General features: G+C 32.8%; 1 protein-coding gene across 10 annotated transcripts in view; it reads right to left on the reverse strand.

The window, feature by feature from the left end:
- Positions 1-25143, reverse strand: part of LOC100167964 (RNA binding protein fox-1 homolog 2) — a gene marked incomplete at its 3' end in the record, with an annotated part of 36995 nt that extends 11852 nt beyond the window's left edge. For 4 of the 10 annotated variants that reach the window (XM_016802528.2, XM_016802525.2, XM_016802526.2 and 1 more), the window contains 8 exon segments: positions 49-69; positions 722-757; positions 1273-1336; positions 3654-3746; positions 4704-4757; positions 6416-6610; positions 6771-7238; positions 24533-25142. In XM_016802528.2, coding sequence (XP_016658017.1) covers positions 49-69; positions 722-757; positions 1273-1336; positions 3654-3746; positions 4704-4757; positions 6416-6610; positions 6771-7235 — 928 coding nt within the window. 10 annotated transcript variants of the gene reach the window in all.
- Positions 25144-25215: the final 72 nt, after the last annotated feature.

Below are 25215 nucleotides of genomic sequence, written 5' to 3' on the forward strand. Positions count from 1 at the left end.
CACATCATACTACGTTTAAATTTTACATTGCACTGGCAGTTTACTTACCCTCAGGCCACTGAACACAAACTGCAAACCACAATAAGAACAAACCAAATGTTAGCCAATACATAATTAATTTACCATACATACAATATTATACATATAATGTAGTGCAACTACTTAAAGCGTAATTTGAAAAAAGTTTACAAAAGCTTGTGTTTAAAAATTTCCCAGAAAACAACTTGTAATTCGCGAAACAACTAGATACATCAAATACTTGTATCTTATGTTTTAAGAAACTTTTAGTAGTAATTGTGTAACTAAATATAGGTATTACAAGCAGTGGCGTACCTTGGGGGGGGGAGAGAATGGGTATATACCTCCTCCACACAAGAAGTTTTTTTAGCATAATTCACATTTATTTTATTTTGCTTTTAGATTTGTAATGGTTTTAAAATGAGGTATTTAATAACTTGGGCCCCCCTCTCAAAAATGTTTCATATTATGTACGCCACTGATTACAAGTTAAAAGAAGCACAATTAATGTGACATAATATTATGTACCCCCAAAAAAAATAAAACCGAGACGTGTTCAAAAATAATAAAATGGTCATATAAAATTCATGCTTCTTATATAATGAAAATAAACGACTAGTAAAATAATATTTAAGCATGAAATACGTCAAAATATGGTCAATGTTTTGGAAACATGCACTAGTTTTTACAAACAGTTTCTCACCAAGGTTCGGCAATACTCCGTTTCTAGAGAGTAATACTATTGAAATCAACCAAAACACATAACAAAATGTAAATACCATATTGAAAAACTATATATGAATCATATACCTTGGAAGTTATAAATCCCAAGATCACACTATTATCTACCTTATATAGAGACAAACTAAACACGGTACTATACTTAAAGAAAAACACCTACAGATTATCTAAAGCCATTATACGTGTTTTGAATTCTCAACTCGAGACAAGATCCAAATAATATCTGATATATTTGAAATTGGAATCTTAACATATATATATTATTTCTATTAGCATCGAAAAAAATTATCAAATATATTGCCAAATGCCCAAATGAATGTTTATAAGCAAACAATAGTGAAGAAAGCCATTTTAGTGAGTACTTTATGTACATAATATTTGTCTATATATTATGATTGTATGTGTATAATAAATCTTATATATATATATGCTTATAAATAAAAGTATATTATTTATAATATGCTCGCCACATCATAAATTATAAATATAAAATTAAAAAAAAAAAATACTAACCATTTGGTAATTGCAAAGGAGCAGCTACTTTTTTAGTCTGCACTCTAGCTGTTGCATTGTTCACCTAAAATTTTAAAATAAATTCAAATATTTAAAATATTTATGAAGTACAAAATAATTTTAATACACATTTTAATACAAATTAATTATAATTATAACTTAAATCTTATAATATTACAATACGACAAATTTGACTTAAAACTATTTACATACACGTTATGCGACAATGAAATTGAAATTTAGTAAATTACAAAAAAATGTATGATAAAAGTAAATTATATTTTCAGAATTTCAATTTCATTATTAACAAATTTGTCGGACATTATATATATTTATACATAATTAACGCCGAACACGTGATTTTCGTATAGTACATTTATAATATATGAAATCGTGACTAGTCTACAGCATACTTACTCGTCGTCAACAACATAATAAAATTGGTATATTCGTCCCAGGGTAGTGGCGCGTCTGGATAAATTCACCCGATCAGCAAAGAAATGTCAAATAATCTGACACTTTGAAACACAGAAAAGAAACGCTTGACACGAGACCTCTAAATCACGCTTGTAACCTACAATCAATACTAGCCTTCGGAAACACGTAATAGTCAGAATATGTTGTAGAATGTGAAAGTGTATAAATAAAAGTATAGGGATTTTATTATTTTTATTTATTGTTTTTCGACATTACGTCTTAAATAGGAACGATGAAGTATTTATAATCGAGGAACTAGACACATTCAAAGAGGAATAAGACAAGAGAAAATGTATTTTACAGCCAGGCCCATATAGTCGTGACTGAAGCATCATGCAAATTATCATTCAATTACAATCGAGCATCTTGATACATGGAAGGATTTACAATAATATTTTATCATTGCAAATTTCAAGAATAACAATATGCAACATATTTTCCTTTCAAATTAACTACGCTAAAAAAAGTAAAATTACCTAAAACAAAAATATGATTGAATAATGCTGGTGGTAATAAGTAATAACAAATCACTATATAAGTATCCATAATTCGGAGTCGAACATTCACAAACTGAGTGCCAACAAAATAAACTGTGAAACCTTTCAAAGGAAATAATTTAGAAGTCTGAAGCTTCAGAATTATCTAGGTACCTAACAAACAAATAACAAATATTCGTTCACACACATCTCAGTCCCAATACAAATAAAACATTTTCTTTTCATTTTTCGCATGCACATTTTCATTAATATTACTACACATTTTCCAGGTTAACAAAAATAATAGTAGCAATGAATCTTGTAAATTGAACATCCTAGTAAAATATGAATAAATTAATAAAGAAATTACTTAAATTTGACATTACTTTGCTGAATAAAATTTCATTTAGACAAATTTAACTTTTAATGACAACTTTTTTGTCTTATGTAGTTGAAATACACGATGATCATAGAATTTAAATACTCATTGTATATTTTTTAACCTATTGTATAAATCCTTCCTCACTATCACCATCTAACCAATAATAGCAATTTAACTGTGGCCAATATTAGATCAAATATTACAATAAAGTTTGGATAGTAGAAGACACGCGACAGTAATTTCTATGCTGATTTTTGGCAATAAATTAGTGGTTACTTAATTTTAGCATCAGTATTCAATATAAAATTATTAGCCAAATGTTAAACAATATACAAGTGATACATACAATGTATGTAGTAATAGGCATGTTTCAAAGCAATAAACCTAATTAGTTAAATGATAAATACATAGTAATTAATATATAAAAAGATTATGATCTGCATAAAAGTTACATGAATGTTAATGAAGTATTTTGAAATAAATGAAATATAAACAATAAAATATTTTTCAATTAAAAAATTTAGTTTAAAATAGTATTATGATATATTATAAAAACTCAAATATTTGTCCAAAATATTAGGTACAAAGATTATTTCCTAACTTGTTTTCATTAATTTAAATGGCATAGCCAACATGGATGAAACTAGATACTAAAAAAATCCCATTAATCCCAGATTTTCATCATTCATGTACCATCAAGACGAAAACATCTTTAAAACAATTTATCATATTGTATAGTAAGGTATCAAAGTGATTGTTATTCTTTAAATTATACAAATATTTTTTGTGTTTCAAGAAAGTATTGAAAACATCAAGCGCTAAAAAAATAATAATAATAATAATAATAATAATAATAATAATAATAATGGTAATAGTAATAATAATAATAGATAATAATAATGATTTAGAGTTTTTACAATGGTTCATAAACAATTAAGTTTCTACGTTGTGATTAGTCTTACTATGTAATAAGTGTAAACATATAAATTATAAGTAAAAATATAAGTATATATATATATAAATAGCATAAATATTTGCATGCAAACCTCTATTTTTCTGCCTTCAACAACTGTTCCGTGAAGATGTTCGCGAGCCTCATCAGCGTCAGCGCTATTCCCAAACGTTACAAAACCGAATCCCTGCATGCAACACACACAACAAAACACATGCAAATAAACAAACTCAACAGAAAATAAATTGTTTTATTATTATTACTAAGTAGTAAATTGAATTTTATGTATTTTTAAAATGTTTTAATCTTATTCTTGTAGAATTCAGATGAAAATTATTTAGTTAAATTTGTTTGGGGAGAGCGAACATTGACGTTCACAGTTAACACTATACAATAAAAATAAAAAATAGTACAGTAAATGCTAAGTTAGTCCAACATTCATTATGTATAGCGTTTCACAAGAAAGTGGAACTTTTAAGCGGTATACATTTTTATTAGCGTTATTGTGCTATTAATTACGTGTCAATGATAAACTAGTGTTAAGTAAAACATAAAATATTGCGCTACTTATAGCGTTGTGTGAATGCTCCCAAAAACTATCAGTTATGGATATGGAAAAATATGTAAAGAAAAGGATTTTATTTATTATTCAAATCTCACGATATAATGAAAATATGCAATAGGTAATTTTGGTAACTCATATACTGAGTATTAAAAATATTATTTTGGTGATATATTTTCCAGAACATATAATATACAAATATAAATATACTTAAGTTCATATTATCAACTGAAAATATTTAAATATTGATTTAAAAATTAAAACTGAAAGAAATTAACTTTTTTAGAATATTATAATAATTATTAATAATTTAATATTTATTTATAAGCCCCCTAAGACAAGGTGGTATAATTATTGTTATATTTTTCTTTTTTTTTTAAAGAATTATATTCTTACAAAAAATAACTTCCTATACATAAATTTATTTTTAAATTAATTGAATAGTTTTATTATTAATTAGGTCAATGTATTATTTTAAGTTACTTAGCTGCCAACAAAGCGTGAATGGTTTATTATATTTAATCAAGATATACATTTTATAATATTTATAATATTTTATTGACTCCAATTAACCATAATTACCTTTGATCCACGCTCATTAAATATAATTTCAACATCTAGAATTGGTCCAAATTGCTGAAAACATAAATAACATAATATTAAAACCAAGTAAACGTCTTCAATAATAGTTTTACATAGTAAACTATACATAATGTATAACTAAAATAATTATAATAAATAATGTTATTATGCAACAGTTGTTACTTGGGTTGGAATCTAGAAGCATTATTATTTTCAAGATAACTTTTTAAAAGCTTATACATGATGGACATTTTTACAACAATACATGAAACTTTGATGGTTAGGTTTTGGCAGTAATAGTACATTTATTTCCCCCTATATTGTATGTACTTAAATAGGTTCGTTCAATTTTAAGTATTCAGGATTTTTATGTATTTATTTTTAAAATTGATGAGATCATGCAGCTTGAATTTAGTTAAGCCTCTTGGTGTTATATCCAATTAAATATTATACAAAACACTTTACAAAATAGAAAATGCATATTTTGAGGTTGATGAATAGTTAGTACAATAATATAATGTTTTAAAGTAAATAGGTATGTTTTTTATGCATATTAAAAAAATTTGGAACATTTGTTTTATAGTTTGTAATTTCAGCAAGTTACAGCTGCAATTTATTGTAACTCGTTTTTTCTTCCAGAAAATATTGAAAGGATATTAGGATATATTATAAACATATTATATTCTATGATAGATAATATGATATAATATATTAATACTTTAAGTAATGTAAAAAATAACGCATTACGTAATTTTTTTAAAAATCTTTCAAAGTAACAAAAATTATTTAAAAAAATGTATTATTCAGAAAAAATAATAATACTAAAAATATTTGTAATCACTAATTAGTAATAATTAAAAATTTTAATTAATCACAATTTTGAGCTTATGGACAACATAATATTTATTTTTAACTGTTGTTTCTTCAAGTTAGGTTCTCTTCTCAAAATTTTTCTTTCTTTGACATTTCGTTTAAATTATACCTATACACTATTTCCACTTACATTGGTTATCATTGACATTTTATAAGAAATTAAAGAAATATCTGTGTACTGGTTTTTGCAGCATAAAACTAAAGAAGACTTTTTTTATTCAAAATTGTATTTAAGCAATGAGTCACCTAACTTAATTGCTTTACTTTAATACTATGTTGTTTTATATACATAAATTATTTTCTGATACTTACATATGTTATTTTAATTTTAAAAAAAGGTTAGTTATTTAAATTCATAAATCAAAAGACAATAAATATAATTCTCTTATATTAAATTATGTTACCTTAACATAGTAAGTATATACTTAATGTAAAGAGTAAACTAAAATTTTTATTTGGTTTTCTCTGGACTTAATGATGTTGTATAAGACATCTTACTCCTGAATAAAGAATATTTTAATGACATTTTAGATCTTATGGTTTTAACATTTTTAGCACACAAAAATTCTGTCTCTAATTTTAAGTTAGTGCAATGATAATTGAATTGAAATAAGTCTATGTACAACAGAACACAAACAATATAGTATATACCAATGTTCAGTCATTAATGTTATATTTGTACGATAGAAATAAAGGACATTATGAAGATAAAAGTTATAATTTTGAATTTAAGTATAACATTCTTAGACATAATTTTACATGAAAATATTAAACATATTTTAATGAGGCTACCATTAATAATACAATTATATTAATCAAACAAAATATTAATTAATTACCCCAAACATGGCACGCAAGTCAGGCTCTCTAAATCTAAAGGGTATATTTGATACATGAAGTCTCTTTGATTGAATATTTTTGTCTTCGCTAGATGAACAAGGGGACCCAGCGCCAACATTGGTAATGTTCGTTGGTGAGGCTACAGATACTGACACCGGTGTAGTCAACGCATTTGTGGCATTAGTACATTCCAACTATACATCACAAAAAAGAAAAAAAAAGAATATATGACAAATGAACTAGCTGTTTTTGGATTATACAAAACAATATTACTAAGGCCACTACAGTGTGAGCGGAGAATGTTAGCAAATTGTCCAATTGACCGTAATATCAAACCTTCATCTGAATACTTACCGGTTGTGATACCGTAGTAACTGTGATTTGTTGTTGTTCAGACTTGGTTAATCCAACAGATTGTTGCTGCTGCTGTTGCTGTTGTTGTTGTTGTTGTTGTTGTTGTTGTTGTTGTTGTTGTTGTTGTTGTTGTTGTTGTTGTTGTTGTTGTTGCTGCTGTTGCTGCTGCTGCTGCTGCTGATGCTGCTGTTGTTGTTGTTGTTGTTGCGATGATGTCATAGACATGTTAAGCCCAGTCGGGGGTGAGTATGCAATAGGTGGCAGCGGTGGATCACTTTCTACAGCCACCTGTGGTGGAAGTGGAGCTGTATTTTGAGGTGCAGCCACCGTAGCCGGCATTAGAGTTGGTTGCTGGGGATTGGCCATTTTAAGCGTCATCGCAGCCATTTGCCCAGGTTGTTGCATAGGAAATGCACCAGACGCTGCCGCGAGTGATGCATATGGATCAATTCCCCCTTGAACCATTTGCTGTAAACATAATGGTTATTATTATTATTTTTAAGAAAACCATAATGTTGCAAATTATATAAATAATATTAAATATATTGTATTGAGATTAAATATATAATTTTAAGTTAAGGGGATTCGATACCATGATTTTCTGTTTTCGTCTAACAAACGCGTGACATTGTATTTTAAACGTGTTTTTTGCCAAAGATGCCAATTGATCTAATGAAGCGATAACAATTCTGAAAACAGATTTGAATTCGTCATCAAGTCTACATGAAATCGACTTTTCCACATTTTTGATTTTTTGATTTTAGCTTCTCCAAAAATTGAAATACAAAAATGTTCAAATATTCTTTTATTATATGACTTTTTCTGGAATTTGGGAGATAATATCAAAAATGTGGGAAAGTCGATTTCAAGTGAATTCAAATCTGTTTTCAGAATTCTTATCGCTTCATTAGATCAATTGGTATGTTTGGCAAAAAACACGTCAAAAATACTATGTCACGCGTGTGTTAGACGAAAACAGATAATCACGGTATCGAATCCCCTTAACAAGTTAAAGCAAAACTAACTAAGCGTTCAATTTTATAGCATGGAATATCGAGTTTTTTTCATGAATGTTAACTGTTCATCAAAGATACCTCTAAAACAAACTTATACGTTAAATTCATTTCACACAAAATAAAACGCGGACTATACGGACATCGGTGTTCAACGTCAGCATGGCCATTGGCCATGACAACTCAAAAATACGCTATGCGGGTCAGAAGCCCTGCAGGTAAGTCCACGCTTGTTCTAGCAGCCCCCCTCCTACTGGTCACCATGACGTAAATCTAAGTCAAAACATTGTTACATTAATCTAGGTTGATGGTGATACACAAACAAGAGACGAGTGTTATAACATAGCGAATTAAAAAAATGATACATAATAATTTTATGCTGACCCGTCAGCAAAAACAGTAACGTTCTAGACGTTTACACATAATAATATCGTACCTATCATATTTGTAACGCTATGATGCAGAAAATATATAAAATAACTCCTTACCGTCGTGAATCTATCGAAAACGAAATTCTAGATACTTTTTAATGACAGAAAAAACGACTGGATGACAGGTCGAGTAAGCAGTAAGCACTATGCAACAACATAGATAATATGAGATAATATGACATCATCGTAATTCGTCATCATCATTATCATCACACATGTACACCTGCAGTGATGTAATTCGACAGCATTTACAGTGCCTGACCTCTATAGTGTATAATATACAACCTGTAATTTGGCTCGGAAACAGAACCAAGTAGTTTCAGGTCACATCTCGTGTATACGCAAAATCGCACGCGCCTTCAAGCGGCATCGATCGTATGTATCCACCATCCGCGAGGGCAACAAGTAACAACATCATAATATTATTATAGTCGTATATACGGTATACCTAATATATTTCAGTAAAATAGCCAATAGGTACATGTACCTACTGGCAACTACACGCATAAACATATTATATAATATCGTTGAGATAAGCTCGAAAGATATGTGATCGGTGTAAATAATTGTGACAGTTTTTTTTATTTTGTACGACGCGATATATTGGTAATATGACGTGCAATATAATTACGCAGGGCGATGATAATTCATAATTTCATATAATATATTACATCAATTTTATTATGTAAAGATTCGAAATAGAGAAAAATATTATAGAATTAAAACACCTTTTGGGATTAAAGATATACACTAACCTACACGACGATGTCCAAATTTTAAGGTATGCTATAAGATAGTTCAGGACGAATTATAGTACCTATATTAATTGTTTGTAAAGAAGAATTTTATGGTTATAAATGTGTAAGAGACTATATGAGAGATGTCTCAAATTATGAATTTTAAATATTAGGGATGTTTTATAGTGTTAATGTGATTTTATTTGTGATGTACGATCATTATTTAAATATGTTAATGTATAAATATATCGAATGTTTAACAAATATTTTTTTATATTTATTTACTTATTAGCGTTTAAAGTTTAGATGGTGAAGAGATAGACTACACATTTTCGGTTGCCCTTTGGTACACATTGTTCCACTCATCCAAAACTTTTTTTCTGTATTTCTTTTAACACAATACGTAAATGAGATGATGTTATATGAATATATTCATTACTATTTGTTCAATATTTGATAAAATTATTATATACATAGGTACATTTTTTAGGAAAATATAATTCACGCAGTGGTTACATAAAAAAATTTAAAAATTAACCAATTCTCATTTAACTTACAACAATTTAAATCCCTCTTCTAAAAAATGAATACATATTCGGACGAAATACTATATTCTAGGTCCGAAGCAGTAAGTTACAAATTATAGGCGAAGGTTTTCACTTCCCCTTCGCCAACGATCATATCCATTAACAGTTTACCTAAACCGGCGTTATTTTATTTAATGACAGTAAAAAAATACTGAAAAATACTTTTTTTTACTCTGTCTAATGCACGCGTTGGTTGATCTGTTATGTCAACCGACTAATCATGTTTTTTGACCCATCTTCGACGCAAAAAGAGCTCTGGTGCAATAGTATTTACTACAGCAGCTATCCCGCGGAGAGACGGAGCGCGCGCCAAAAAATAAATAATTTTAACCATGGACGGACCGAGCTACGGGGCCTCGAACGAATGAGTGGAGAGGTGTAGAATGAGTATACTGCCGCGCGGGTTTCGGGCCAGCAACCAGTTTGAAGTACAACGGCGGAATACTAATTATTGCGGATATGTAATGATTATATATATATGAAATATATGTTGTTTTAAGACGAGCTCAAATAGATACATACCGATGGGCTAAACGCACATGTGCGAGACTAGACCGGTAGTAGGTATATTAATATATTATATGTATACATAGGCATCAAAGTTTCTCCAAAAAAATTACATAACTTCAATTTTTAAACGGATAACTGGTATGGCGATGGCCATATTCGTGCGGTGCGTGAAAGCGGTAAGATATTCGTGACCAAAACGCGCGCGCGACTGAGGCTCTTCCCGAATACCCGCGCTCGTCTTGTGTGCTGCGACGACCTGTATTTTACATATTTCGCAACAATGCCGATTGATAAAGAAAAAATAGAGGAAAAAGAGAAAATAAAAAAACATCAATTGTTTCCCCCGGACGGACGTTTAGTGCTTCGACTGGAGTATACTCATGCAGGTAAATGTGTACGAACGCGCGTATGTAAACGCGTGTGTATAGAGTAGTGTGTGTACCTACTCGAAGGACTTATCTATTTATTTTTCACATTTCGTCGTGTATATCATGAAAAAAAAAATATTTTATACAGAAGTCTAGTACATCATGCCGCAGAATTATTCATGAAAAGAAAATGCAAGGGGGCGGTAGGGGGAGCTCGCCGGAGGGGGGAACACTCTGGTCTAATGAGGATGTACGCGGTGCATTGTTAGTGCACCGGGGCCATTCGGAGGACGCGTCTGTCACGGTGGGGGATGACCATTGTTGTAATACTTCACCGACGACGTAGGACAAAAAAAAAAATATAAATATTTAATATACACAGTATTATAGGTAGGTACAGTAGAAAATAATAAATATTATATTATTATTATTATTATTATAGGTATTGTAAAATGCTGCGGGCTCGTATATAAAATATTATGTATACAGCGTTTTTGAACCGCTCGACAAGTGGCTACATCCTATGAGAAAATGAGCCACATTTCGCCGACGTGGATGGTCCCGTTTGTACATTGGGATGTTATTGAGTTAAATTGATGTTTATTGTCGTATATAGCCGCCGACAATAATAATAATATAAATGATTCGTCAGAAACGGACGCGAACGAGATAATAAACGCACGCGTAATACATCATCAATCCGTGCGGCGGCGGCAGCGTTTGTGCGTGCGCGCGATTACAAAGCTTGGCAAACGCGTCCTGAAACGCTCGGAAGATTTTTTTTTATAGCCGCACTAAATTTAGACAGAATTTATTGTCCGCGAGATTAAAGAGCGGACTTCAAACGAGAGACCTGTTGAGTTGGTACATCAGGGCTCGGTGGCTTTGTTCCCGCATCGTCGTTGTATCCAGTCATAATGCCTCCGAAATCGCGGTTAGTATAATATTTTCCCGAGTATTTTACAGCGACCGTAGCGTTTTGTCGTAAAAATCAGTTGGATTTCCCGTGACGAATCGAACAATATTTTTTCCCCTCTCGGCATCCTATAATTATGTTATAGAGCTCATATCCAGCTCATATACAACTTACTCGAATTTAGTCGTATTCGCTCATTCTGGGCAATTCCGAATATACCTTATGTAATATTACGTAGTATGAAATGTACGTTTTTAATGTTTATTCTTTCTCCACGGCACTCTAGTAGTACGAGGCAGCGATGAACAAGGCAGTTGGGAAATTAATGTTCACTATTTCACCACTAATATACGTATAATCGTAGGGCCGTCAAATTAAAAAGCTGTAAAATGTTGAGCAATTATATGTACACGAATTCCTCTTTACACATATTCATTTACACAAACAACTTTATAATTAAATAGACATTTTTCAAGCCGAATACACATTGGCCAATTTCCATACTATTGTATATAAAGTAGTAAAAAACCCTAATGGGCTCAAGCCACACACCGTTCCTTTCATTGTATTAATATATTATAAATTTACATTTATAAATAAAATAAATTCGTACACGAATTAATGGTTTAGAAATGAACATGTCTAATGACTATAAGTACTCAGAGCAATAAAATTATTGATTAAATTTTATACAGTTGATTAAAAAATGAAGCTAGAAAAAAAGGTCCAAATTAGGTATTATAAAGGCTGGGCATTAATTAACGAGTTAAAAAGTTAATTTTATTATAAGTTTTTAACTTAACTAGTTACTTTCGGATTTTCATTAACTTAACTTATTAAATTTCTTTTTTAATAAACGTGAAATTAACGATTTAATTTTTCATTTTAAGAATTAAGTTTAAGTTATTTATTTGGTTGTTAATTTTATTACATTTCACTATTTGTGTCTATTTCGTTTTTATGTCATAAAATATTTACCGTGAATTGTTTAATGTTAAACAATTTATATTATTCAAATCTAACTTATATGAAAATACTATATAAAGTTTAAGTATAAACACAAGTCTATAATTTAGTTTTGGGTCGGAAAAAATTAACAAATGTGTGTATTCATTTTTAACTTAACTGAGTTAACCTATAATTAAATTAACTTTTTGTTATTGGTGCATATTAACTTAACTTAACTGAGTTAAAAAAAAATTATTAACTTGCCTATCCTTGGGTATTATACGTTCTTTCCAAATTAAATCTATCTAGTATGTCACATAAATCTTATACTATAAAATTATTAGTATAGAATGGTAAAACGATGATCATAATACAATATTGAATATATTAATATATTATAATATCAATGTTACATTTTGAGACCCAAAAGGAATCCTTGATATTTAAACCTATTAAAACATTACTTTCTAACATTTTTTGCAAATACACTTTAATAATTTTTTCTAATATTACAATAGCGATATTGTTTATCAGTCATAACTATCGCTCATTTTTATCAAGCTAACTTCACTTCGTAAGGATAGTATACCTCTTAGATCATAATATATATTATATATTTCCATGACAATTTAACCAGGTTGAAATCAATATTTAAATGTTAAAGGTACTATTAAGTATTAAGTATAAACATTAATATAATATGTTTAAAGTTAAATAGATTAATATTAAGATAATATGCATATGTTTATTATGTTGTATTGTTGTTATATATGCATAAGAAAATATAAAAAATAAAATACTGTTCTGAGCCCAATTGTGGGCGTATACTAATTATAAATAAATTTATTTAGTTTTATGTGGCATAAGCTACAAGTTACAACTTTATACTATGGATGGAGCCATAGCATATCTCACCTATGTAAAAGCACATATTAGTAAAGAGTCGCTGGTTGAGACGCGTGATCTGCGATGTGTGAGTATACTCGTTACATATTTATCACTTATATCACTAGTTATCACTCGTGAATTCCCAAGGATAATACACAACAGTTATTAGCATAAATATGCATAGACCTATAAACTAATTGACAGCACATTCCACTCCACCCTGCCATAAATGCTAGCCGCTAGGTGATCATATAACCATTTAACTGAGAGAGAAAGAACATCAAGTAGTTAAGGAGCTAGCATAAAGAACTGTATACATTTTAGTACTTTGTTTCTTTTCTCGCTCAATCTATATCGTATCCTTGACTTGTCTATCTAAGCGCTGTCCATTAGTTTATAGGTCTATGTAAATATGCGATGAGTATACACACGCATGCGCAGACAACACATCTCAACCAGCGACTCGTCGCTTATATCAGGGGTACGACACTCCATTAATAGACCGGATCGGGTGATTGTGACCTTGAACACGGTCTCCAGAGGGGAATGGTAAACAAGCCGACCCCCCGTCTGTGTTCCGAGAAACGCTTACATAAACGGGAGACATTGGGTCTAACATAATTTGGTGCGCGGAAACGTTTCTATGGTTTTTGGAGGTTCAGACTTCATATCATAGGGAAACAAAACTCCAATATGCTGATCGAGTGTCGCTTTTATATTGTTCTATGCTTATATGTACTTCAAATATCGGAACATAGCATCCATAGACTATAGATAGCATCCATCCATACTATATGATCTAAGGTACCTACATGAAATAAAAAAAATAACTTGGAAAACATACTACTTTGTTACAATACACAATACACACGAGTGACAAGTATGGCACAAATCAAGTGTATAATAATATCATATTATCATATAAAATATAAACATATTAATACCTAATTGTGTATACGTTTGGTTTTAAAACGAATCAGCTCGCTTTGGACTTGCTCAAATTAGTCAATAATAATAACTAATCAGCACAAGGCATAATACGTGTATATTAAAATAGAAAATTCAAAAGAAATATTCACCGAAAACACCAAGTTGAACGAAGTATTGGCAGTGGGATGTATTTATATACTCATAAATGAAATGAAAATACTTGCCAAATTATGCAAGTTAAAGAGTTCTAACGAGGTCTTACAGTTTTAAAAATAATTCGTACATAAATGGTTGTCATTCCATTCAAATTTCAAGCCATAACACGTTCAATTTAATTTATAACGACATTGCGACATAGGTACCTCCTAGCAGCTAGTGTATAAATTTATAAATTTAAACTACAATTATAGGGGTAAACGAACGATAATGATAATCAAAGGTTACAGCTGATAATGCGATTTCGACAAAATAATTGTCAAATATCACGTATCGTATAAAGTCGTCAATAATCAATACAGACCATACATAGTTATAATTACTTGACTCATTAATTATTTTTTCATATATTATGCAACGTTTAAAACTGCAATTAAAACAAGTAACCATCATGAAATACAATATTTTATGAACTATTTATTGTTGTAGACCTACAATCGTCAAAGTAACAATCAAAACTGAACATACATAAAATATTCCGCTATACCTATAACATCGATATTAAAAAAAAAACATCAATTAAGAAAAAGAGATAACATATTATATCATAATCAAAATGAATAACGATTACAACTGAGAATATAACACCTATATTTACAGCCAACAATATTATAGTATATTATAATCATTATAATATAATATAATAATAGTACCTATATCAATTATAATTTATATTTACAATTTACTTTCACGAAACCAAAAAAAAAATACATAAAAATATAGGTAAAACTGTTATTTTTCAGAGCACAGAAAAAATTGCAAACGCATAGCAGACGAAAACATTATTTGAACGCCGATGATATATAATAATTAAATATTCAATATGGAAGTAGGTTATGTAATATAGTGTAATATGTTATTAAAATAATGAAAATTCAAATACCTACATTTGATGTTAAGCGATTTTTTTTTGTTTTTGTTCCGTCGAATAATAATAATATTCAGCCGCTAAAATAGGGACGGAGGAAGTGCCCTCTCCCTTTTAATTTTTTTTTTTACATTCAAACATACTCTTTAATTGAATCTACCAATGATATAAAAGTACCTATAGTATATTATATAAATGTAAATATCAATTTATTTATTCTATACTAAATAAGAACAATGGTTACAATTTATAATTATTTATTTCTGCATGTGCATATACAGAGTGTTTCATCAGTCATCACGAATACTCATCCCAATTTTTTAATTTAATAATTAATTTGTTCAAATTCTGATTTTTATAATTCTTACGTAGCTAAACGTAAAACTCATATTCTTAAATACTTTAATTTGATATGCCATTTAAGGAGTATTCTCTACACATATAAATACGGATATCATTTCTTTTTTTTAATATTTGAGGAATAAATTGAAATTTAAACGAATAAATTCTGAATTAATGTTGGTATCACATGATATTAAGGCTAATAACTATGGTTTAAAATGTATACTTCATAGTATATCTACCTTATTGAATAATGAATAATAATATATTACCATTTTATAATCTGTAAAAATTGTCTGAGCCTAGTGTACTGACTAAAAGTTAGTATAACAGGTATTATAAAATATGCTACAGTAGAAACTCGATTAACCGCCACCGACAAGACTTTGATGGTTAACCGAATATAATATAGTAATAGACGATTGACAGAAATGTTGTACTTTATATTTAATGTGAATAATATGTAATAGTAGTAATACTATTATTAATGATTATTATCTTAGATACCTATTATATACATTTTAATAAATCAAAAACTACTCGTTTGAAATTCGATTTAGACGCAACAACATTTCCGAAAATTCCATCCTAAAAATTTACAGAGGAAAAAAGAGCAACGAAAAGAAATTATTTTTGTATTGATTTAAATATGGAATGCATATGACATCCAAGGTATCTGAAAATATCGTCTTAAGGTATAGGTACTACAAATTTCAAAACAGAATTTGAATAACTGCATTATTTAAGGATAAAAAGGTGATGATATTGTAATCACCCTGTATATGTTTTCCAATTGAATTCAAACATCGCAGATAACGTTTTTTAAACGAAATTATCATATACACGAACAATGTACCTACTTCGGTCTTGAATTTTAATCAAACATAAACTTTAAAACGCAATAATATGCACGACATTCACAAGATTTTATTCAGTGCACAATATTAGGAGATTGAATGTGCTGATCAGATGTGCTAAGGGGTATACAAAGTAATAATATTATGGTTTATATTATGGCATCAGTTGAGTCGTTGCTGTATAGCCTAGGTAAAACAAATTAACGGCCATTAAAATCTAGATGGACCTGAATGCTATAGGTATATTTACTAATACGACTTATTTTTGAAACGAAAAACAAACCCTAAAATATTTAATTGCACACTATAAAAATAAACATATAGGCAACCACAAGTAGTGTGTTTGATTTTTTACTTTGCATAATGATGAAACAATCAAATTTTGGTTATCAGTATTTAATTACTTACTTACTACCTTAGGTGGGGGGGATTTCATTGTTTATTTAAGAAACATACTAATAACTAATAAGTAATTAAAATAAAATCAAACAATTTAAAAATGAGCATGGGTCTAAACTAAACTGCATTATATTTTGTTCCATACATGTTGCACCCAAAGAATTTATTTTCTGAGGACGCCACTGATTCAACAAGTCACATAAGAATTTAAATTGTAAGTTGTAAGATCATAATTAGTCGTACCTAAGTACCTACCTAAGTCGTACCTAACGAGCATACTGTATGTATGTGCGTGCGATATGCTGCTCGTTATACCGATTTACTCTATGCCTATCCGATGTCGATTAAACGAAGAGTAATTTAGAGAATATTCAGAACATTTAATCGTTTAGAGTCGAAACCAGACAAAAACGAATATGGTCAGCGTTTTCAATACGTCGTTTAAATTAAATCGTACGTATAATATTATATTGATACCCGTCCATGAATAACATACAAGACGCGGATGAAATGCAGTTGGGCGCGTGAAGGGAAAACTTTTATACGGTTTCGTAGAGTATAACCCGCAGTCTACAACACGCGGTATGAAGTATAAACACTAGGTTTTCTTCGCCGTTGTAAAATAAAATACACTTCAGCGACAGTACGACACGTTCGCGGTACTTACGAGTGATTTAATTTTTTTTTTCGGCTTCTAGCCTTACCAACAGGTAGGTAATGATGACGACGACAGACAACACGTGCGTTTCCCCTCTACTCAGCCAAACAAACGGTAATTCGCCCGAGAAAAACGAACCGCAATAATATTATTATTATTATTCTTACCGTCGTCGTATCGGGCTAATAAAACCTTGGAAACCGCGTAGTGGTACTGTGAGGGGATGTAGAGGGGGCATGTAAGTGGGAGTCAGTTTTGTACATCATGCGTTAATATAATATTATATATTAGGTATATAGATATATTATATACGTATATAAGGCTCGTATGAAATCACGCGCGGATTTGGACGAACGTAAAAAGTACGATTATGATAATTATATTATATTACTAAATATTCAGAATTTAGAATATTAATATAATAGCTATTAGCTAGACAACGAGGCAGTTTTTATTTTCAAACAAATACGAAATCCCGAAACGAAAGACGTATTAATACTGACGCTAATAATAATAAATTAATGATCAACACTGAAAGCAAACGGACCGCGATGCGTACCACCTCTAGTCTAGAACTATAAAAATTATGTATATCCATTATATTATGGGTACCCGGCTATAGCTACACGGTCAGCGGATTCCTAGTTATATACTATCGTATATATATACGCGAAAAGCGATTTCTAGACCGGCACGCCTGCCCGATTCACTAACCGTGCGTTTTAATTCGCAATTAAGAGAGAAAATTCGCTGGTTCCTCGGTGCTGTGCACACGGTCGATTAACCCCGCGGTTTAATTACATTTTTTTTTGTGCTCATCTATAATACACTCGTACCGACCTAACCTCCTAACTCGGGTGTGACAACAATGCGCGTACCTATTCGTAATATTATACCGCACTCATTATAAAAATAGGAGATCGATAAAATAACCAAGCCACCATGGTGTATATCAAAGTGCCCGAAGGGCGCAAGTCCGAACACTGTTCGGGGAGACATACACGAGCACACATTAGGACGTGATATTGGGCCGGCACACGATGGACATACCTGACACAGGTATAGAAACGTGTACAGGCGCAAAATAGTGTTTGGGATTTTTTTTTTTTTTTTTTTGGGGGGGGGGGCTAAAGCCGTACTTTGATAATATTGAATAAGCTTAAAACAAAATGTAGGAAATGTTTGGGGGGCTTAGCCTCTAAAGCCTCTCCCTATATCGGCGCCTATGACCGCGTATATCATTAAGAGTAGCTCGTATCAAACGAAAATAATAATAATGACAATTGTAATTAAAATAGAATACTATCTATCGAAAACGCGTTATATGGCACGCCGCGAAGGTCGGGTTTTGCAACGACGAGGTTAACCTTGCCCGCACGCGGTTTGTACGCCGCAGATATGTGCCAAGCGTTTTATGTACCTCGCTAACTACTTACTATATGCGTACGACGATACAACACAATAACCGCGTGCGTATTGTAAACGATCGACCGGGGCGGAGGCGAAGACAAACAGGCGCGGCGGCGCAAGAAGAGAAAAAAAACACCCGACAACGACACCGACCGTTTTTGAATTCGTGCCATAAAGTGTATCCATGTCGGTCGGTCGGTGTGTACCGCCGCCGTCGCGCGTTTGTCCGCCACCCGAAGCGTCGGCGATCCGATTACCTACACACAGTTATTGACAAACCCGTAGGTACCTACATGTAATATATATAGTTATTATAGTTTATTTTCAGGGTTCCAATACACGCCTTTATTTTTCATAGCGTCAAACGCAATTTTATTATTGTGAAATTTGCGTTTACAGGTAGGTGGTAACGGTAGGTATGTGATCGCGGAAATACAATATGATAACTTAGTTTGCGCATACGATTTAGCTGTAGACATAATAACAATCTATAGTTAATATTATCTACGTAAATTGAGTAGAATACATACACAAGGCGGGAAACTTATCAAAAACGTTGGTGATAACGCATAATATGATCTGTGATGATATATCCGGAGATCGCATCATTATTATGATAATAATTTATAATAATATTGCGTTATCTTATCACATTGCCACCGAATAGGTGCAGCAGCAGCAGCCGCAACGAGCAGTAGTTGGGTGTGGTAAGCCTCCTCCCTTGAGGAATTCGTCGTGATTATAGGATGTGGGCGCCGCGGTAACGAAAAATAAAATAAAAAGTAAATAGACTACACAAAACGGAGCGATTATAATTGTTCGTTTTAATAGTATCTCACTAAGTATGCGGGACGTTTACAATGAAATTTCGAAATGAATACTTATCACCAGTAATAAAACTATGGTTCGCGATCGGCAACCATCACGACGACCGGATCGTAGGACACGCGGTAGCAGCGCCAAGCTGACTTATTATTCTATTTTTTTATAAATATAATTTATAACGGTTGTCTATCCAAACGAAATAAATCTGGAGTCTAAAGTCTAAACATCACATCAATTCGTGGACATGGAGTGTATTGATGAAAAGTAAATGTGCCGCATCCACATGTGAGTCATTTGACTATAGTTATCAATTACTACATCATCGAATAATCGATGCAAAGCTTTGGCGACTGGCATTGTTCAGATTTTCAGAAGAACTAAAGACAAAAATCTTATCGTAGTCCTAATAATATACCTAAAGAGTTAATGCTCAAAATCTGCGCTAGAAAACGAAAACAGTAACAATTATCATATAAAAACCAGAAAAATATTTCCCAGGACCCTGCAGGCTACAATTGACAAATGATAAATAATTTTTAGAAAACCGCGTGGGAGATTTCGATCTTTGTTATTCTCGTTACGATTACAGCCATCGCGTGTATACAAATTCAATGGTATAATAATAAAAGACCGTAAACGAATTATGATTGACGTGAGAGACATGCCCAAAAAAACAAAAGAACGAATGTCATCGAGTAACATAAAAGTTAAACCAATTTTCTTTGTGACGGCACAGCAGATGATTATCGTTCGGATAACGGTTTTTTTTTTCAGTAAAATTGTATTTGTCGTTTTGTCAATTATGTCACAGATCGATCATGAAATATATTATTATCGTCGTCCGAAAAACGAAATCCTAAATTATTCTGTCTGGCGCGGGGAAGGCCGAATGCCAGAAGCATGCAAACCCCGACAAAAGCGTTCGCAAAGAATTTTAAGCACACGTATCCGCGGATCAATACGCGCAACGACGACAACGACATCCACACACAATAAAATCTTGGAGTCGCGATCCCGACTAATTTCGACCTAAATAATAAATTTATTTATAATGATATCAACTGCTCAGTCGAGGACGATGACGTCTACGCGGGACACGACTATAGCGTCGTCGTACGTTCAGCTCGTTTGGCGAAGTCGGGGAGAGGAAAAATCAATGTTTCGAGTGCGTTTTTAATGGCATTTTCCCACCGTCACTGCCTCCACCATCGCCACAACCACACCAGGGAACGATGAGACACGTCCTATACGCTATTACAGTATATCTATCTATAAAGAACGTATAACGTAGCCACGTAGGTATAAATATATATTTTTTTTATTATTATTTCGTTCCCGGCACGTTACACAGACATACATCCATCTAAAGTTATATACGTATACATATAAACGACGTTGAACAGATGTGCGAGAGCCGCCTCCGTCCCCTCTCCACACAACCCCATCGCGGCAGACAGGATAAATAAATTATACGCGGCCCCCCTCGACATGTGTGTTTCTCTCGTGAGCGACCTCCACAGACGAGGAACGCTCTACGCACGCAACACACGGCGGAAGAAAAAAATTTAACTGAAATAATGCAGTCTGCAGCAGTGCCGCCCCTCGACAGAGAGGAAATTATACATATTTTATACTACAACACTACACCGTCAGAGAATATGATACGCCGATAAAATAATATCATATTATCATCGTTGTCTCTGTGTCTGATCATTTTCAGTAAACTAAATAAATATTATAATAAACGACCGGCAATTCCGGCGATATTTGGCCAGAGCGCGTATTCAAGGCCTGAAGGCTGATTGACGTGTCTATCTATACACGGTCGAGAAAAAAAATTTTTGTCTGCAACAATACCGTCGTCGTACCTTGGGCGTACCCGACTCATATAATTGAGACGTAATTAAACGATTGACGATATATTACTTTAATATTGTTGGTACTACATAAAAATAATAATGTAAGCATACAGTGTACACACATAGCCACATAGGTAGTATTAGGTGCGAACAGTCTTAACACAATATGTTATCTGGATTTCCATCGAACACGCTAATTATAAGACGTGTATACACATAATAGTCCCGTGTACGGACGAAGGCTCAAGAAAAATTGAGACTGATATAGACACTTTGAATGAGTTCTGACTTTCTCAATAAAAGACATAAAATTCAAAGTTTATTGGATATACGTAAGTAGGTTGTAGGTTTAAACACAAAAAACTTTATGGTTTTTTATTGCACATGGCTCCTCATATACCGGGACTTTAAATATTTTCAAAGAAATTAATTTAACCAAACCGAACGTTTTCATCAATTCAAAACGATAATATTTTATCGTAAACGAGACAAATTCATATTTATTATTTAATATCCTAGGAAATATGTACAATTATATTTTTTAAAGTTTTAAGAACATATTATTATTATTAGGCATTTTACATTTTGTCTATCATTAAAATGTGAAATGTCTTGCATTTTCCAAACTTGCAATTGCCTTGGTTTATGAAAAACTTAACTTTTCACTCTGTTTAAAATAATAGCAAAAATTTAACGACAATAAACAAAAATAAAATAAATGGTTTTTGAACGTGTTTAAAAATCAAACACATGTCGTGTGTACTCCACGGCTGGCCGCAGTCCATACGCGGTCAATGGACACTAAGTTTCATACAATAATATAAAAGGGCGTTTTACTGCGATAGAGTTAGTATATAAATCCGCTAATTAAGAGGAAACAAATTAACCATCACCGAGACCATTGCGCGGGAAATGGCCGTGCCAAGTTTCCGAAACCAATTTCATTTACGGGAATTACAATGAGCATTTTTTTCTTTCCATTTGCAAACTAAGTTCATACGTTTGTTTGGCAACCCGCAATAATACTATATTGCTTTCCTCGTATCATATATAATTCATTCGTCAGTCCCATACACGAGCGGCCGTCTCATAAAAATATCACATGCATTGTAGGTACTTGTCCACAAAAAAAAAAATATAAAAATATACGTCGAACGAAATGGGGAAAAAATTTTTTTTTTTAATAACCATTTTTTTATTGTAACCGAGGACAAAATTCAATACCATGTTCGTTGTAAAAAAAAAATAGTCTTTTGTTTATACAATTCATACGTATATGGTATATAGGCTATATAATATGTACGGCGATGCTATTATGCGATCTACTCGATAAATCGTCGGTTGTAATATAATATGTCATCGAACGGGAATAAAAAAACCCTTTTCCACGGCCCAGGCTGTTGGAGGGTAGTTGAGAAGTGGGACGTCGTACAAGAGGGCGATGAATGCGAAAAATGTCAGAATGATAGGTACCAGTATCGCAGAAATTTTGGAAAAAGATAAACTTTTATTCCGATAAAAGTAGAAAAGAGAAATGAATACGTCGAAAAGCCAGCGGATTGTTGAGTGAAAATAAAAACGAAGAGAACACGGCTGAGCACTTAATAATATATAAACTCACCTCGGGCTCGATATATACAGACGTATTGTAATACGAGTATCGATCGTTTGTGGAACCGAGGAGAGGGCTTGAAGCGGGCGGCATCGGTCCGAGGAGCAAAAATATACTACCTATATAATATTTTTCGTCTATTTCAATTTTGACAGGCGTTTTTAAATATATGAATATTATTTTATGAAATGGACTCTACGCCACACGACTGACGCCGGGGCGAAAAAACAAGCAGAGGAGTAGGAAGGGTGAAATAGTGGTGAAACACGGATGGCGGGGTCGGTATAATTAGTATAATGGACTTTTGTTTCGTGTTTGTGACTCGCGCGGGTCATCAACAGGCAGAGAAAAATAAACTCCTAATTTTGCACATGTCACGAACAATAAATGCGTAAAACTACGATATTTGTCCATCGTATGGTTGACATACGAAATGGTACGTACTCGTGAATTCGCGCAGAGCGTCACCGACCACCATAGCAGTAAGCAAACCAGCAGTAGCGGTAAATGACAAACTGCATATTATTCGTAAATCCCTATTTACCGAAGCGGAACACACAAATGTGACGTTCCTAGGACAAGGGTGCGCGAGATGGTGTTTGATTTCCGAAGTGAAATATAATTTAGTCCACTTGGCCGTGCTGTCGACGAGGGTCGTTAAAAATAACTCGCAGACGGGGGTGGCGGCGACGATTATTACCCTCTACGAACACCAGAGTTGGAAAACCGGGCGCACACCAAAGTTCTGATGCTTCGAGTATTTGGAAGTATTTTGGATGCCAACGACGAGTTAGCCAAATGTCGAAGAGGCGCGTTCCAAAGTCTATAATATTACTATACGCGCGATCGTGATAACGATGGTCGCGCAAGAGCCGGGTGGGAGAAATAATAATATAACGTGTCGCGCAACAAACGCTTTTATTTGTACGAAAACCTTTGGAGTCAAAGCCTACGTGACGACGATATTGACGTGCAATACAATAATATCTATAATAACATTTTATTTAACCGATGACATACGGCGGTTAACGAACAGTTAATGGCCCCGGGTTATACCGTTGTAACGACGAAACGTCTCGGAGAGATAAGATTTTCGAAGCAGGTACACAATGCACGTCCGCCGAAGGCCGACCTAGACGACTCGTCTTAATCGCCATCGCCGTGAACGCGCGCGCACGGCCGACAATATGATAGGTATATTGGGTACGATCTTCCCGACGGTGCACACACGCACACGACGCAGCGATTTCTAAACAACTATTAAGCTACAGGCTAATAAGTAAATAGGCCTACGTAGTAGGTAGTCGCCGTCGGACGCGTTGCGCGGCGACACGTCAATTGCTAACATTTACACATATATTATAATTAATCGGTTGTATTGTACTCACTGGATAGTATAACCCCTGATGGGGGATCAAATAGGGCGTTGCAGTCCACAGCTTGAGGCCGTATCGAAAAACCTTGTTTATCACAAACGAAGAGAAGCGGACGATTGGCGGCCTAACATGCTACACTTCGGTGGCGCGTCTCCGATGCGTTTGTATCGGCGTTGATCGGTTCCGGTAGAGGAAAAACAATCGGCAGGCAGTAGGTTACCTTTACGCGACGCGTCAGGAAACCGGCGTCGCGTGGCGCGGGCGTTGGAAGAAGAGAGCTACTCGGTAAAAATACTTTGTAAACCCGGACGTCGGCGGCGGCGATGGCGGATGATAAAATTTTTTAGGGAAAAAACGCAACGAACAACAATATAATATATAGGTAATATAAGATCAACGAATTTTTACTACAACAATAAAGACTGATACTTTTCGATAATAATAACACGATGATGACAATAATAAAAATCAACCCGACACGGATGAAAAAAAAATTATAATATAATAACAACGATAACAATTTTGTGCGTGCGTGAGCACAGTGAAACGAAAACTGAGAAATGTTTTGCGAACCGACACGGACGCCCAGTGGCACAAACACAATCTGACGAATGGATTGGATACGGGAAAAGGAACGTACGCGGGCACCCCGGGTCCCCGTGCACCATACTTTAAACCCTACCACCCTCCCCATC

This window comes from Acyrthosiphon pisum, chromosome A1 (genome assembly GCF_005508785.2).
Source record: "Acyrthosiphon pisum isolate AL4f chromosome A1, pea_aphid_22Mar2018_4r6ur, whole genome shotgun sequence".
NCBI classification, from domain to species: Eukaryota; Metazoa; Arthropoda; class Insecta; order Hemiptera; family Aphididae; genus Acyrthosiphon; species Acyrthosiphon pisum.